Genomic DNA, 12786 nt, shown 5'->3' with positions numbered 1-12786 from the left:
ACCAAATCTAAAAATCTCACCTCATTCATCTTCTTCTCTGCCACTGATTCTTCCACAAGCCAAAGGCAGCAGCAGCCATGGCCACTGCAACCTCCCCAATTGCCAGTCAGCTCAGTTCCAGCTTTGCTTCTTCCACCACCAGAGCTTTGGTTGCTCCCAAAGGCCTCTCCGTTTCGCCGCTCCGACGCATACCTGCAAGAACACACTCCTTCACTATCAGAGCCATCCAAGCTGATAAGGTAATCTAACCAACCATCATCTCCCAATTCTATTTCATCTGCCTAGCTTTGAGCTTTTAAGAAATATTTCATGCCAAGTAATGTATACTATTTCGTGAGATCTCAAGTTGGAGGGGAGAACGAAACATTCTTTGCAAGGTGTAGAAACCTCTCTCTAGCACAGACACGTTTTAAAAACGTTGAGGGGAAGCCCGAAAGGGAAAGCCCAAAAAGGACAATATCTGTTAACGATGGGCTTGGACCATTACAAATGATATTAGAGCTATACACCAGACTATGTGTCAGCAAGTAGGCTGAGCCCCGAAGGGGGTGGACACAAGACGGTGTGCTTGTAAGGATGCAGGTCCCTGAAAGGGAGTGGATTAGAGGATCTCACATCGATTGGAGAAGGGAATATGTGACAGCGAGGACGCTAGGCCTCAAAGGGAGGTGGATTGTGAGACCCCACATCGGATGAGGAAGAGAACAAAACATTTTTTTATAAAAGAGTGGAAACTTCTCTTTAGCACACGCATTTTAAAATTTTTGAAGGAAAGTCCAAAGAAGATGATATCTGCTAACCGAAAAAAAAAAAAAAAAAAAAAAAAAAAAAATTAAGAGGTGTTTTGGGAGTGCATTTATTGTTAAGCAATTCTCCATATAATAATAAGCTATGGATATTGTTGCAGCCAACGTACCAAGTGATCCAGCCAATCAATGGAGACCCATTCATTGGAAGCCTCGAGACTCCAGTAACCTCAAGCCCATTGATAGCATGGTACCTCTCAAACCTCCCAGCCTACAGAACAGCAGTCAACCCATTGCTGAGGGGAATTGAAGTAGGTCTGGCACATGGTTTTCTTCTGGTCGGTCCATTTGTGAAAGCTGGCCCTCTAAGGAACACAGCCTACGCCGGAGGAGCTGGCTCACTGGCCGCCGGTGGTCTCATTGCCATTTTGAGCATCTGCTTGACAATGTATGGCATTGCATCCTTCAATGAAGGAGAGCCATCCACTGCACCGTCATTGACCTTGACCGGCAGGAAAAAGACCCCTGATCAGCTGCAAACTGCTGACGGGTGGGCGAAATTCACTGGCGGGTTCTTCTTCGGCGGGATCTCCGGCGTGATCTGGGCATACTTCCTCCTCTATGTCTTGGACCTCCCTTACTTTGTCAAGTAGATTTTGTATCATGTTCTGTTCCTGCAATGTAACTTCCATGTCTGTGTTAAGGAAACATAAAATTGTATATTTCATGCCAAACCTCTTTGCTAGATCCTTTGTGATTGCATATTGATTTCCTTTCTAGAACTGTTATGTATGCACCCTCCTTCCATTTAAGAAAAGCTATTCTCATAAGTCTAATCCAAGCCTTGGACGCGTCATGAAATGGATCAAAAAACTGAACACGTTTCTAATACCGACAGCAGCTCCCACTGAAGTAATTGTAGCAGCTCCAGCACCCATTGATTTTGCACCTTCTAACATCTCGGGGTAGATTCTTCCCCTCGTTCCTTTTATCTTGGGCATCAGAATAACGTAAGTTTATGCATGAAAATTCACAGGCATCAGATTCTCCATCTCGTCTCACCAATAATCACCACACGAGCAATGACCGGAGTTAAAACGATGGAAACGATGAATATCTCGTACAATGATCTCCCTGCATAAAAGTTGAGATGTTAACTTCATAAAGTTATGACAATCAGTACATATCCTAAGGTTCTTCATGATTCGGATTGGAATGGAAGAGCCCAAACTGATTAAGCCATAAGCAATTGCAAGCTTTTCACTATGCCAACCAAGAAGCACTTCACCCTGTTCTTCTTCTACATCTTGCATCACCAATTTTACATCATACAAATACCCGATTTCCTTCAATCTTCCAATAAGCTTGTCTAGATATTCATATATCTGAGCGTGTTGAGGGTGCAATCGATCTCCCGCAACAAAAGAATGGACTCGATTTTTCACATGAATCCAAGATTGACCAGGTGTTTTGCTAATCCCTCTGTGTTGCATAGATCTTCTTGTTCTGAAAGCTTCTTCCCATTTCTGATTGCTGGAGCACATGTTCGATAGTAAAACGTAAGGCCCTTCGTCTAGTGGTTGGAGTCTAAACAATCTTTCAGAAACCCAATTCCCCATTTCGATGTCCTTGTAAAGCTGACAAGATGACAGGAATGCCTTCCAAACTGCATTAAGGTGTGATAAATCATTCTCGTAGATGAATTTCTTGACTTCGTTCAGACGTCCAGCTCGACCGTAAAGATCGACCATACAAGTGAAATGCTCAACCTTAGGCTTGATTGCATAAACATCCTTCATCATGTTAAAATATCGACGGCCATCTTCAAGTAGCCCAGCATGACTGCAAGCTGCGAAAACTCCTATAAAAGTAACTTCATTTGGTATCATTCCCTCATATCTCATCTTTTCAAACAGTCTAATGGCTTCCTTACCTTGCCCGTGTAGAGCACATCCAGTGATCATGGAAGTCCATATCACAACGTTTAAGTAAGTCGTTTGCTCGAAAATTTGACGGGCACAATCCAGACTCCCACCTTTAGCGTACATGTCAATCAAGGAGGAAGTCAAGTGAGCATCAAGCTGTTCCCCTGTTTTCTGAATATATGCATGGATTTGACGTCCAAGCTCGAAAACGCCAGCATTAGAACAAGCGGAAACAACGCTTGCAATGGTAAATTTATCCATTAAAACCTGTTCACGAACCATAGAAACAAAGGTTTTGAAGGCATCTTCATACTTGCCATTTCGAACATATCCAGACACCATTGAGCTCCGTGAAACAATTTCTGTCATCGTGTCGCTACATACAATGTTGAAATCTTGTTTTGTTGCGAAACCAGAAGGCATTTGACTATATATCACCGATGCTTTTTCCAAATTTCCACACTTAATGTACATATTTATCAGTGAACTCTTTACAAATCCATCATTATGAAACCCACACCTGACTATTCGACCATGTACTTGTCTACCTAGCTCGATAATCAGTAAAGAAGAAACGACACTTAAGGCTATGGAAGAAGTAACTTTGTTAAACTCGGGTTCGTTCTCCACCATCTCATAGAGTAGCTCCAATGCTTCATTCAGATACCCACCTTGCATTAGCCCACATATTACTGTATTCCAACTTGCAGTATCTCTGCAAGGCAAGTTTCTGAATAAATCAAGAGATTTGTTAACATCACTACGGACATGCACACCAAGCAATATGTTGTAAGTAGCAGTGCTCTTTTCTCTCATTGAATCAAACAACTTTTTGACATAATCAAATTCATCAAACTTAGCATACAAATCAAGCATAGAATTCTCCAAGACAACATCTAAGTTAACCCCACTTCTGAGTATCCATCCATGAATTCCCTTACCCATTTTCACATCACCCACTCTAGAGCAAAGTTTAAGAACAGTAGACAAAGTAAAAGGATTTGGACAAACACCTTCAACCAGCATTTCTCTAAACAGATGCAATGCCATTTCAGAACAGTTTACTCTAGCAAAACCAGATATAAGGACCGTCCATGTAAGTACATCTCTGCTAGGCATTTCATCGAACACTTTCCGTGCATCGTTTAATTTCTCAGATTTCACATAAGAACTCAAAATAAACTTCCTCGATTCGAAAATAGAACCATTCTTGACCATCATGGCATGAAGGGTATTGGGAAAAGAATCATTTGAAGAGTGGTAGCTACATGACTCGAACAGGTGGGGCGCAGAGAAGTTGAATGGTATGATTTTCTGGGCCATTGTAACTTGAGAAACAGAACGGGAAAATTTCAGAAACGCAGTAGAAGCAGAGTAACCACTGCACAGATTCATCCATTTCATCTTAAACCACGTTCTTCAATGATAATGTAAGCGAAGGAAAGTGACGATTCTCCAATAGAATTCGAAACAGGGCATTAGAGCAATGAGGAAACAACCCAAAAACCAAACTCAAACCCATCGCTAGCCATATCAAGCAATGGGTAGAGTTAAATCCCCGAAGCCGAACTTACTTTGAGTTCATATCGCCGAGTTCGAACCCGGCTGCTTTAAATTTTTTCTTCTGAAACCATATTTAAATTTAGTTTATATATTATACTTGTGGTTATTTAAATTTGATCCAACGGATTGGGTTTTTTAGGGTTTTCAGGTAAGTAAGTGAGAATTTAGAATGGAAGTTTCTAAATGGAAACAAAGTTCATATCAAATTAAAAATGTTGGCTAATGAAGCAATGGTGAGTGAGTGAATCCTTTCGACAAGAACGAGAACTAGACGAACTATTCGACGACCTACAAAGCCAAAAAAGATCATTTAAGACCTAAGTCAAGATATAGTTTCTAAATCTGTTACCAAACATATATCCTCTCGTGTTTTCAAATCATTAAGATCGATATCAACAAAATTCACTTAGAGCGCGAGTTGGGAGAATACAAAAAGGCTTTATATATGAATTCGCTTTTCGAACTATAGAGAGTTAGAATCGGTATACAAATGTATTTTTGTATGCTTTTTGAACAAACAACACACGAAATCGACGAAATTGCCAAAACATCTGACTTCTCCAAAGCTACTAAAAATGTAAAAAAAGAAAAAGAAAATGAACAGTTGGGAAAGAATTTAGAACAACAAAATGACAGGCAAAAAAGAAAAAGAGTGAATACTGTGAGGTTAGAACTTCTTATAGAGGTGGGAAAAAATAGGAAGACAAGGAGAAGCCAAGGAAGAGCAAGCCTCCAACTGTTGCAACTGTGCCCTGTGATATCTTCGATGCCAACATGCTTCCACCGATCACTGCCATTGATGTGCATACTGAATGCCCCAAGATGGCTCCCACAGCCACTCCAAGTGCATTCTTGTGTGTTGCTAGCTGCAGCAATACACGCCCCTCCCCCATTAGTTTTGTATGCCTTAAATTCTTCTTCATTTTTCATATCTTAAACATTCTGAAGTCACTTATTTCGAGTATCGAAACCAATTCAGATTCGTGTTATAAATCTCGCTTCTAGAATATAAAAACTATTGAAACCATGGTTCAATCCAACTTCCAGTACCAACTAGATGATATCAAGCAAACCAAACATACAATTTTATGAAAGAACTTACAGCAATTGTAGCTATCTGACTTCGATCTCCCCATTCGGCAAGGAAGGTTAAAATAAATGACTGCAAAAGCCAAAGTAATTTCGAGAATCAGCTAAGGAATGACATATATGGAAAATTATATGCATCTGAATAACACAAATATTTACACTAATGGAAGAAGTCAGAAAGAAAAAAAGAAAGGAACAATATTGATAGTTTTATGCCAAATCAGTGATATAGTGATTTGTGAACCTCCAAGAATATGGGTGTGCAAAATCGGAGAAAGAAGCGGCGAAAGGTCGTCTTGGATTGTCCAGCCTCGAGTTTCTCCTCTACCTGAACACGTGATTTTTAGAAGTCAACCATTTAAAGAACTAACACAAGGAAAGGCTAAAACGGCCACAAGTTTTCTTAGAAAATGAGATAACAATATGGGGACAGATGAAATATAGGTATATTGAATCACTCAAGACATAAAAGACATAAACAACAATATTCAGAATGACTCCAAAAAAATATAAGGTGTAGAAAATAAAAATTTAAAAATCCAAATCGAAAAAGAACAGATAACTATTTATCCGTTTTCACCATATATCTTCATTTATTAAATCACAGATAAAAGCCTCAAATAAATGTAATAAAACAGGGGGAGAATATAAACTACCAAAGACATCTGTATTATGATCATCTTCATGCCATAGATCGTGAATCACCGAATCTTTTATCACGAAATTCCAATTGAAATAAAAAAAACTTCAAGATTAAGAAATTATGCCAGACAACAAAGAAAAATGCAGATAAGAATCAAACAAAATAAAGCTAAACAAGCATCAAACCGAAAAGGTGTTGAAGATATCATACTTCTTCCATTTCCTTTTTCGTTGAAGATTTTGAGTCTGCTTTGGATCTCCAAGCAATGTAAAGTAACCGCAATCCAAAAAATGCATACAGAACTGCAGAATAATAAATATGTGGGTGGACATCACTATAGGAAAAAAACAAACAACTATGAAAACTCTAGCAAAAGTACACAACTTAGACAGAAGAGTCACGTTTAACAGGTAAAACAATAAATGTCGTCTCATCCTCTGGAAAGAAGGTACCATTACAACATCCCAAAATGACAAGCAAAAGTTGTTTAAGTGATGCCAAGTCATATCTAATATGTGAAATGCAGGATCAAAAGACAACAGATAAAACCTTCCGACGCTTATAATTAAGTTGTTTAAGTGATTCATCACTCCTAAAAGTTTTATCTTCACCATGGTATAAATTCATCACTCCTAAAGGTTTTCCTTAATGTCAAACCAGTATGGCACTGTGGCTCAGTTATTTAATTGATTAATTTAAAATATTGAATTAGATAAATCCATCATTAGAAAATTGGTTAAGTACCTTAGGAGTCAAAGAAGTGGAATGCCTTCCTACAAATACCTTAAAATATGGGAGGTTTAGCTAAAGTAGTCGTACCACCTCCTACGAGGAAAAAAAACATGAACCCAAAACTCTAGATTGCATTTTTTCGTCAGAAAAGTAGTGCCTATAAATTTCTCGTACATAAATCAAACATATGTATATTGAAGTCGAGATATTGAAAATATTAACCAATTTAATATAGGTCAATTCTTTTTGGTTGGAATGAAGCTACATCAATAACCCATATTGTTTGGTCAGACTCCGATAACAAAATCACCAATTGCGATTCACCTCCAAACTCTTTCTTATTGCTACAGGTGGTAGGGATATTAGTGATTCGTAAGTCTGCGATTCAACTCCTTCCTTCCTTAGTGGTATAGATGCTTTTAGGAGACTTTTTTTCTTGGTAGCAAGCCTAGGTAGATAACTTTAAAGTCAAGATTTCGTATCCAATTCATCTTTTTCTTTCTATATTTATAAGTTTTGTTTATTTATTTTTATACGTATAGATACCATTAAACCTTGGAGGATCTTTAAGATTTCTTTTTTTCTCTTCATTACAGCGAAGGGAGAAGTGTCAAGTGACAACAGCAGGGGAATCAGAAGGTAACGGTTAATCAGGAAATAGATATTAGAAAAGATAGTCAGAGTCAAATAGAATGAATAAGATCATACAGTACTCTACAAATAGATATACTCCAAAGAGTGTAAAATAATATGGATGTACCTGTAGCAGCATTATTGGTATGTTTCCTTGATATCAAATTCGGCACTATCCTACCTAATCCAGTCGAGAGTACCTAATTGACATGGAAATAGTTCTACTCTTATTCACCAGAGAAAGAACTTGGACTTGGAACCTGATGAAAATGAAAGATCTGATCAACTTACTGTCATTACAATCAGGGCACTGAGCGCACCAGATAATACAATGGACTTCGGGTGGCGCATAGCCATAAGTGCAGCTATTATAAACGTCTCATCTCCAATCTACACACATTCATTCTAGAAAAAATTAAAGGAATCAAACTTGAAGAAACAAGCAGTTAGGTCCAAAACCACCATATTTCCCATTTCCCATCTTTTCGTCTCTTCAGCTCATGTCGGTAATTCAATTGAACTGATACCGCAGTAATACACCCAAACGCATATCGGGAATGGACCCAATTCTAGTGAAATTTTTCACAGAAAGTATAAATGAGAATAGAAATAACAACACCAACCTCACTGACAATTATCATGGACAAACTAGCAAAAAATGCGTCAAAAACTCCAAGACCAACGGAGTCCAGGTCAAGATTAAGATCTTCTGAGTCAACAACATCCTTTTTTGCAGCAATTGTGTCAACGTTGTTCCAGGAAATCTAATGAGAGGAAATACAGACGATAATAACATCATGAAAGAAATAAAACTAGCGATTAAAGAAGAAAAGAAAAAGGGAAATGATCAACTCGGACAACGCATCTTAATCTCAAATTTCTTTTCAGAATGGCATATTATGTTCCACAAGATACCCCATACAAGGCAAGAGAATCATTACTCAAAATAGTTAGTTCTACTTACAATGTAAAAGGAAAACAATTATGTTAAAAAGCGCAAAGATCTCAATCTCAACAGCCCCCAAACCCCTTCCCCTCCTGCCATGGCCGGCATCAAAGCCTCACAGCCTCGCAGCCTCACAGCCCACCAATAATTTCATAAAATAGCTTCAACCAAAGTAAAACAAGAAAGACAAGGAATCATACTCACCTTGCTACGTCGACCGAGATCTTTAGGTCCATCCAACTCCTCTTTCTCCACTTCCGCAGAAAAAACCTGAAAACACCGAACAAAAATTACAAACCAAACCCTCATAAGAACGCAAAAAAGACCAAAAATTAAAGGTAGAGAAATGCGAGATGAATACCTGAACGGAGGCAAACAGAGAAACAAGAAGCAGAAGGAGGATCAAAGAAGGAGAAAAGGAGAGGTTTCCCGTAGGGTTTGAGCGCAAACCCATTTCAGAAAACCGGATCAGTGATTCCAGAGGGAAATAACTGGCGCAGATTAAGCGGAATCTTGCTTTTTTTTGTAGACAAGGATCTGAATCGGAGAAGAATTAAAGAGGGTGGGATCTATCTCTCGTCGATTGAAAGGAAGATCAGATCTGCATTGCTTTGCTTCGCTTTGCTGCAAGTGCACACCACCACAATTTGAATCCGAGTGAGAGGAAAGGGGGAGATCCTTTCTTGGAAGCTAGAGATCCACCATAGCCCAAACCGTGGAAGCTTTTATTTAATTTTTGTGTGTTGTTCAGAGCTTAATGTTTTGACCAACGGGTTGGAAAGTGGTGAATTTAAAAAGCGTTTATTCCATGGCTGATTCTTACCCTCCCAAAACCGTGTAAGGTCCACGACGGTGTAAAGACAAAACATCAATTTTAATCAAGTTGCATCATTTTTAACTTAAAAACCTTCCAATATCATCTAATTTCATTCCAAATTTAGAATGTGACGTTACAAGTGAAGGTGTCCTCGCTCTATCTCGAGCTCCAGGGAAGTCTAACAAGTATGGAGGAATCATCACTCATAACAACCCTAGCAGATATTGTCTTCTTTGGGCTTTTCCTTTCGGGCTTACCCTAGCAGATATTGTCTTCTTTGGGCTTTTCCTTTCGGGCTTCCCCTTACGGCTTTAAAAATGCGTCTGTTAGGGGAAGGTTTCCACATATTGTCTTTGTCTTCTTTGGGCTTTCCCTTTCGAGGTTCCCCTCAACGCTTTAAAAACGCGTCTGCTAGGGGAAGGTTTCTACACGCTTATAAAGGGTGATTTGTTCTCCCCCCAACCAATGTGGGACATCACAATCCATCCCCCCTTCGGGACCCAGCGTCCTCGCTGGCACTCATTCCTTTCTCCAATCGACCAATGTGGGACATTACAATCCATCCCCCCTTCGGGACCCAACGTCCTTCTGACACTCATTCCTTTCTCCAATGGATGTGGGACTACCACCAAATCCACCCCCTTTAGGACCCAACGTCCTTGCTGGCACACCGCCTCGTGTCTACCCCCCTTCGAGGAACATCGAGAAGGCTGGCACATCGTCCGATGACTGGCTCTGATACCATTTGTAACGACCTAGATCCACCGCTAGCAGATATTGTCCTCTTTGAGCTTTCCCTTTCGGGCTTCCCTTCAAGGCTTTAAAACACGTCTGCTAGGGAAGGTTTTCACACTCTTATAAAAGGGTGATTTGTTCTCCTCCCCAACCAATGTGGGACATCACGCTCTCGGTCTTCCTATATCTTCGTATATCGCTAGCCGAAAGCTCCCTTAAGGGTGCCTGAGAAGCTCCCTATTCTCTTGCCATTCCAAGCTCTTAAACAGTGCAAGTTAGGGTCCCCACTAACCACAACCGAAGCTCCCGCAGTAATACCATTTAATGTTCCACGAACCATAAGTGGGTGATGTCGCATTCCTATTTGCTAAGTAGACCTTTGCCAGTCGAGGCTAGTTCACGATTAGGAGTTGCACCCTTACTGTCCGTAGACCTATTGTATTGTCATAACTCTCATTTAGTTCATAACCCTTTTAGTTCATATTCTTATTTTGATTCATGTATGAGAATTAGTATTGTTATGTCTGTATAAAGGCTTGTGTACCATTGTTTTGAGATATGAAGTCACTGTCATTTTGTATTTGACTAGAGGCAATTGGTAGGAACTTTGTAAGAGAGACTTTGTAGTGCGAGAGTGTCAGATATACACTTGTAAACACTTTGGTTATAGTGATTAGCTACCATTTGTGGATGTAGGAGAACTTCTTCTTTCCAAATAGCGTAAATCTTTGTGTCTGTTTAATTTCTGTTTGTGGGTTTGTGAGTGCGATCGATCTTGCTTCCACTTCCGCTACAACAATTGGGTATGAGAGCATTTTTTGTTGTGACATTTGAAGGTACAACAGTGTCCATATATAGACCCAGTCAGCCCATATCATCACAAAAGGCCCCAAATGTGGCTCGAGGACCAAGGTAAGACGAATCATACGCTAAGGCTCTCTAATATATCATGCATATCCTCTAGATCACATAACATCAAGTTCATGCATATCAAACAAAGTACAGTTAATCATATTATGCCCGAGTCCCAACAGGACATACAGATCCATCAGAGTCTAATTGAGTCCTAAAACATATAATCGAGCATAACCATACAATAATTTCATATGGTTTAAAAAATAAATTGATTTGACCTTAGATCGAGTAACAGGTCCAATCTTGTAGATGAAGAAGGAATGGTTGTCGAACCTTCTTAGCCTTAATTGTCTATTACTTTGTGGGAGATAGGTATAATGATGTCACGTCCTCCTCCAACGAATCTTAGGGTCAACACCAGTGCCATTATTCCCACGACGTTCTTTGATACCCTACTTGCCTCTGCCACTCACGTTCATCGTAGTTATTGTCAACCTATTCTGTTCGCTTACCACAAGCAAAAGAATAGACAACAACGAGTAATGAGATTAGTTAAATTAGTTGGATTGTTTGCCTCGTTTATTTAAAAATTTGTTTTTAATAAAAATAAAATCATAGTTAATAAAAAAATATTTATTTATTTTTAAACTTTTAATTAAGATTTATTATTCAATTTAAATAATAATTAAAAAAATATATTTTTTAATGACTCAAAAAGTATGAAAATCATGTTTGATTTTTAAAATAAAAAATAAAATGTAAATTACTTATTTGGGCTTTGGCCCAATTTCCATAATGTGGATTTCAAGTAGTTTCTTATTACATAACATCTTACAAAATCCGAGTAGGCGGGTCGAGGTCTGACGAGGTCCCACTACTCGGATTACCCTCCCAAAAGGAAAAAGATGTGTCTGTCAGGTTCCGTTCTTCTTAATTGGGTTGGGCGGGTTCGACCAGAAATGCTATGCTTACACACAAGACTACCCCTCTTCCCGAAAGCTTCGTAGGGACTACTTTACGACGACAGACAACCGCCCATAGAGAGTTTCACAAGCCAAAACGTATCACTAACATTGACTATAAACATTAAACATTCTTAATTCTTTTAAACATTCACAAGCAGATCCAAACCAAATTTTTAATTTTTAAAAAATTCAGCTCAACCAAAATCGAAAAAAAAAAAAACTAACGTTTATGGTTTGGATTAAGTAGTTCAAATTAATCGAGTTATCCGTTCATATGAACAGGTCTAAAAAATTATCGTGAAAAAGAAAGGTTTGAAATCTGTAGCGTTTTTCGTATGCGCTAGGCAAAATATTAGCGTTTACATATACAATTATTAATGAATAATTATTTATCATGTTTATTGAGCATTAAATTTAAAAGGGTTTGTTGAAGAAATATGAGTGAGGACATTCATAATGCACACCACCAACTCCTTCAACCATTTACTTCCTATTTCTCTATGTTCAAACCTCTAAGTAGCTGAGCGGGCGTAGTTGAAAGCTGTGAGATCTCACATCGATTGGAAAGGAAAACGAAACATCTTTTATACAGGAGCGTAAAAACCTCTTCACAACAAGGATGTTTTAAAAACTTTGAGAGGAAGCTCGAAAGGAAAAATCTAAACAGAACCATATATGCTTGCAGTGTGTTTGAGCTGTTACAAATGGTATTAGAGCTAGATAGTAGCCCGTGTGATGGTGTCAGGACGCAGGGTGTAGAAGGCGGGTGGATTATGAGAAATTTCCCATTCGTACTATCACCATTCACGAGGGCCATTCGTTGTGGTTCAGAAATTAAAAGAATCTCATTAAGAACAAAGAAAAATGGCCGTAAGCGAGCGTGACTTCGCCCAATTCTTCAACAACTTCATATATTTCCCCTCTTCTTCTTCACCCTTTTCCCACCTTCAAATGAAATTCAACCCTTCAAATCAAAGCATTTCAAAGTTGTTCTTGAACTTCATGAACAAATGAAAAACACCCCATGAAACAAAGTCTTCACACCATTTCTCTCACGATGTCGCCTTATGGGGTTCTATTTTCTCTCATTTTCCTGCTCTTTCTCGCCCATAACGCCATTGAAGCGACCTCAATCCA

General features: G+C 38.9%; 2 protein-coding genes and 1 pseudogene across 2 annotated transcripts; 1 reads left to right on the top strand and 2 right to left on the bottom strand.

The window, feature by feature from the left end:
- Window positions 1-1528, top strand: LOC111805180 (photosystem I reaction center subunit XI, chloroplastic). Its single transcript, XM_023690112.2, has 2 exons — window positions 1-239; window positions 908-1528. Exons 1-2 carry the CDS (start codon window positions 78-80, stop codon window positions 1397-1399), a joined length of 654 nt encoding a protein of 217 aa, XP_023545880.1. The 5' UTR covers window positions 1-77; the 3' UTR covers window positions 1400-1528.
- LOC147790114 (putative pentatricopeptide repeat-containing protein At3g23330 pseudogene) lies at window positions 1515-4526 on the bottom strand (annotated as a pseudogene).
- A 126-nt stretch (window positions 4527-4652) lies between these two features.
- Window positions 4653-9057, bottom strand: LOC111805181 (GDT1-like protein 3). The gene is made up of 9 exons (XM_087128267.1): window positions 8639-9057; window positions 8482-8547; window positions 7955-8095; window positions 7623-7721; window positions 7459-7531; window positions 6177-6268; window positions 5568-5651; window positions 5337-5396; window positions 4653-5100 (listed from the first exon to the last, which is right to left on the bottom strand). Exons 1-9 carry the CDS (start codon window positions 8729-8731, stop codon window positions 4912-4914), a joined length of 897 nt encoding a protein of 298 aa, XP_086984393.1. The 5' UTR covers window positions 8732-9057; the 3' UTR covers window positions 4653-4911.
- Window positions 9058-12786: the final 3729 nt, after the last annotated feature.

Source organism: Cucurbita pepo, chromosome 11 (assembly GCF_057944985.1).
Source record: "Cucurbita pepo subsp. pepo isolate OVF chromosome 11, ASM5794498v1, whole genome shotgun sequence".
Lineage (NCBI taxonomy): Eukaryota > Viridiplantae > Streptophyta > Magnoliopsida > Cucurbitales > Cucurbitaceae > Cucurbita > Cucurbita pepo.
Note: the sequence above shows the minus strand (reverse complement) of the source record. Positions and strands in the feature narration are given on the sequence as shown.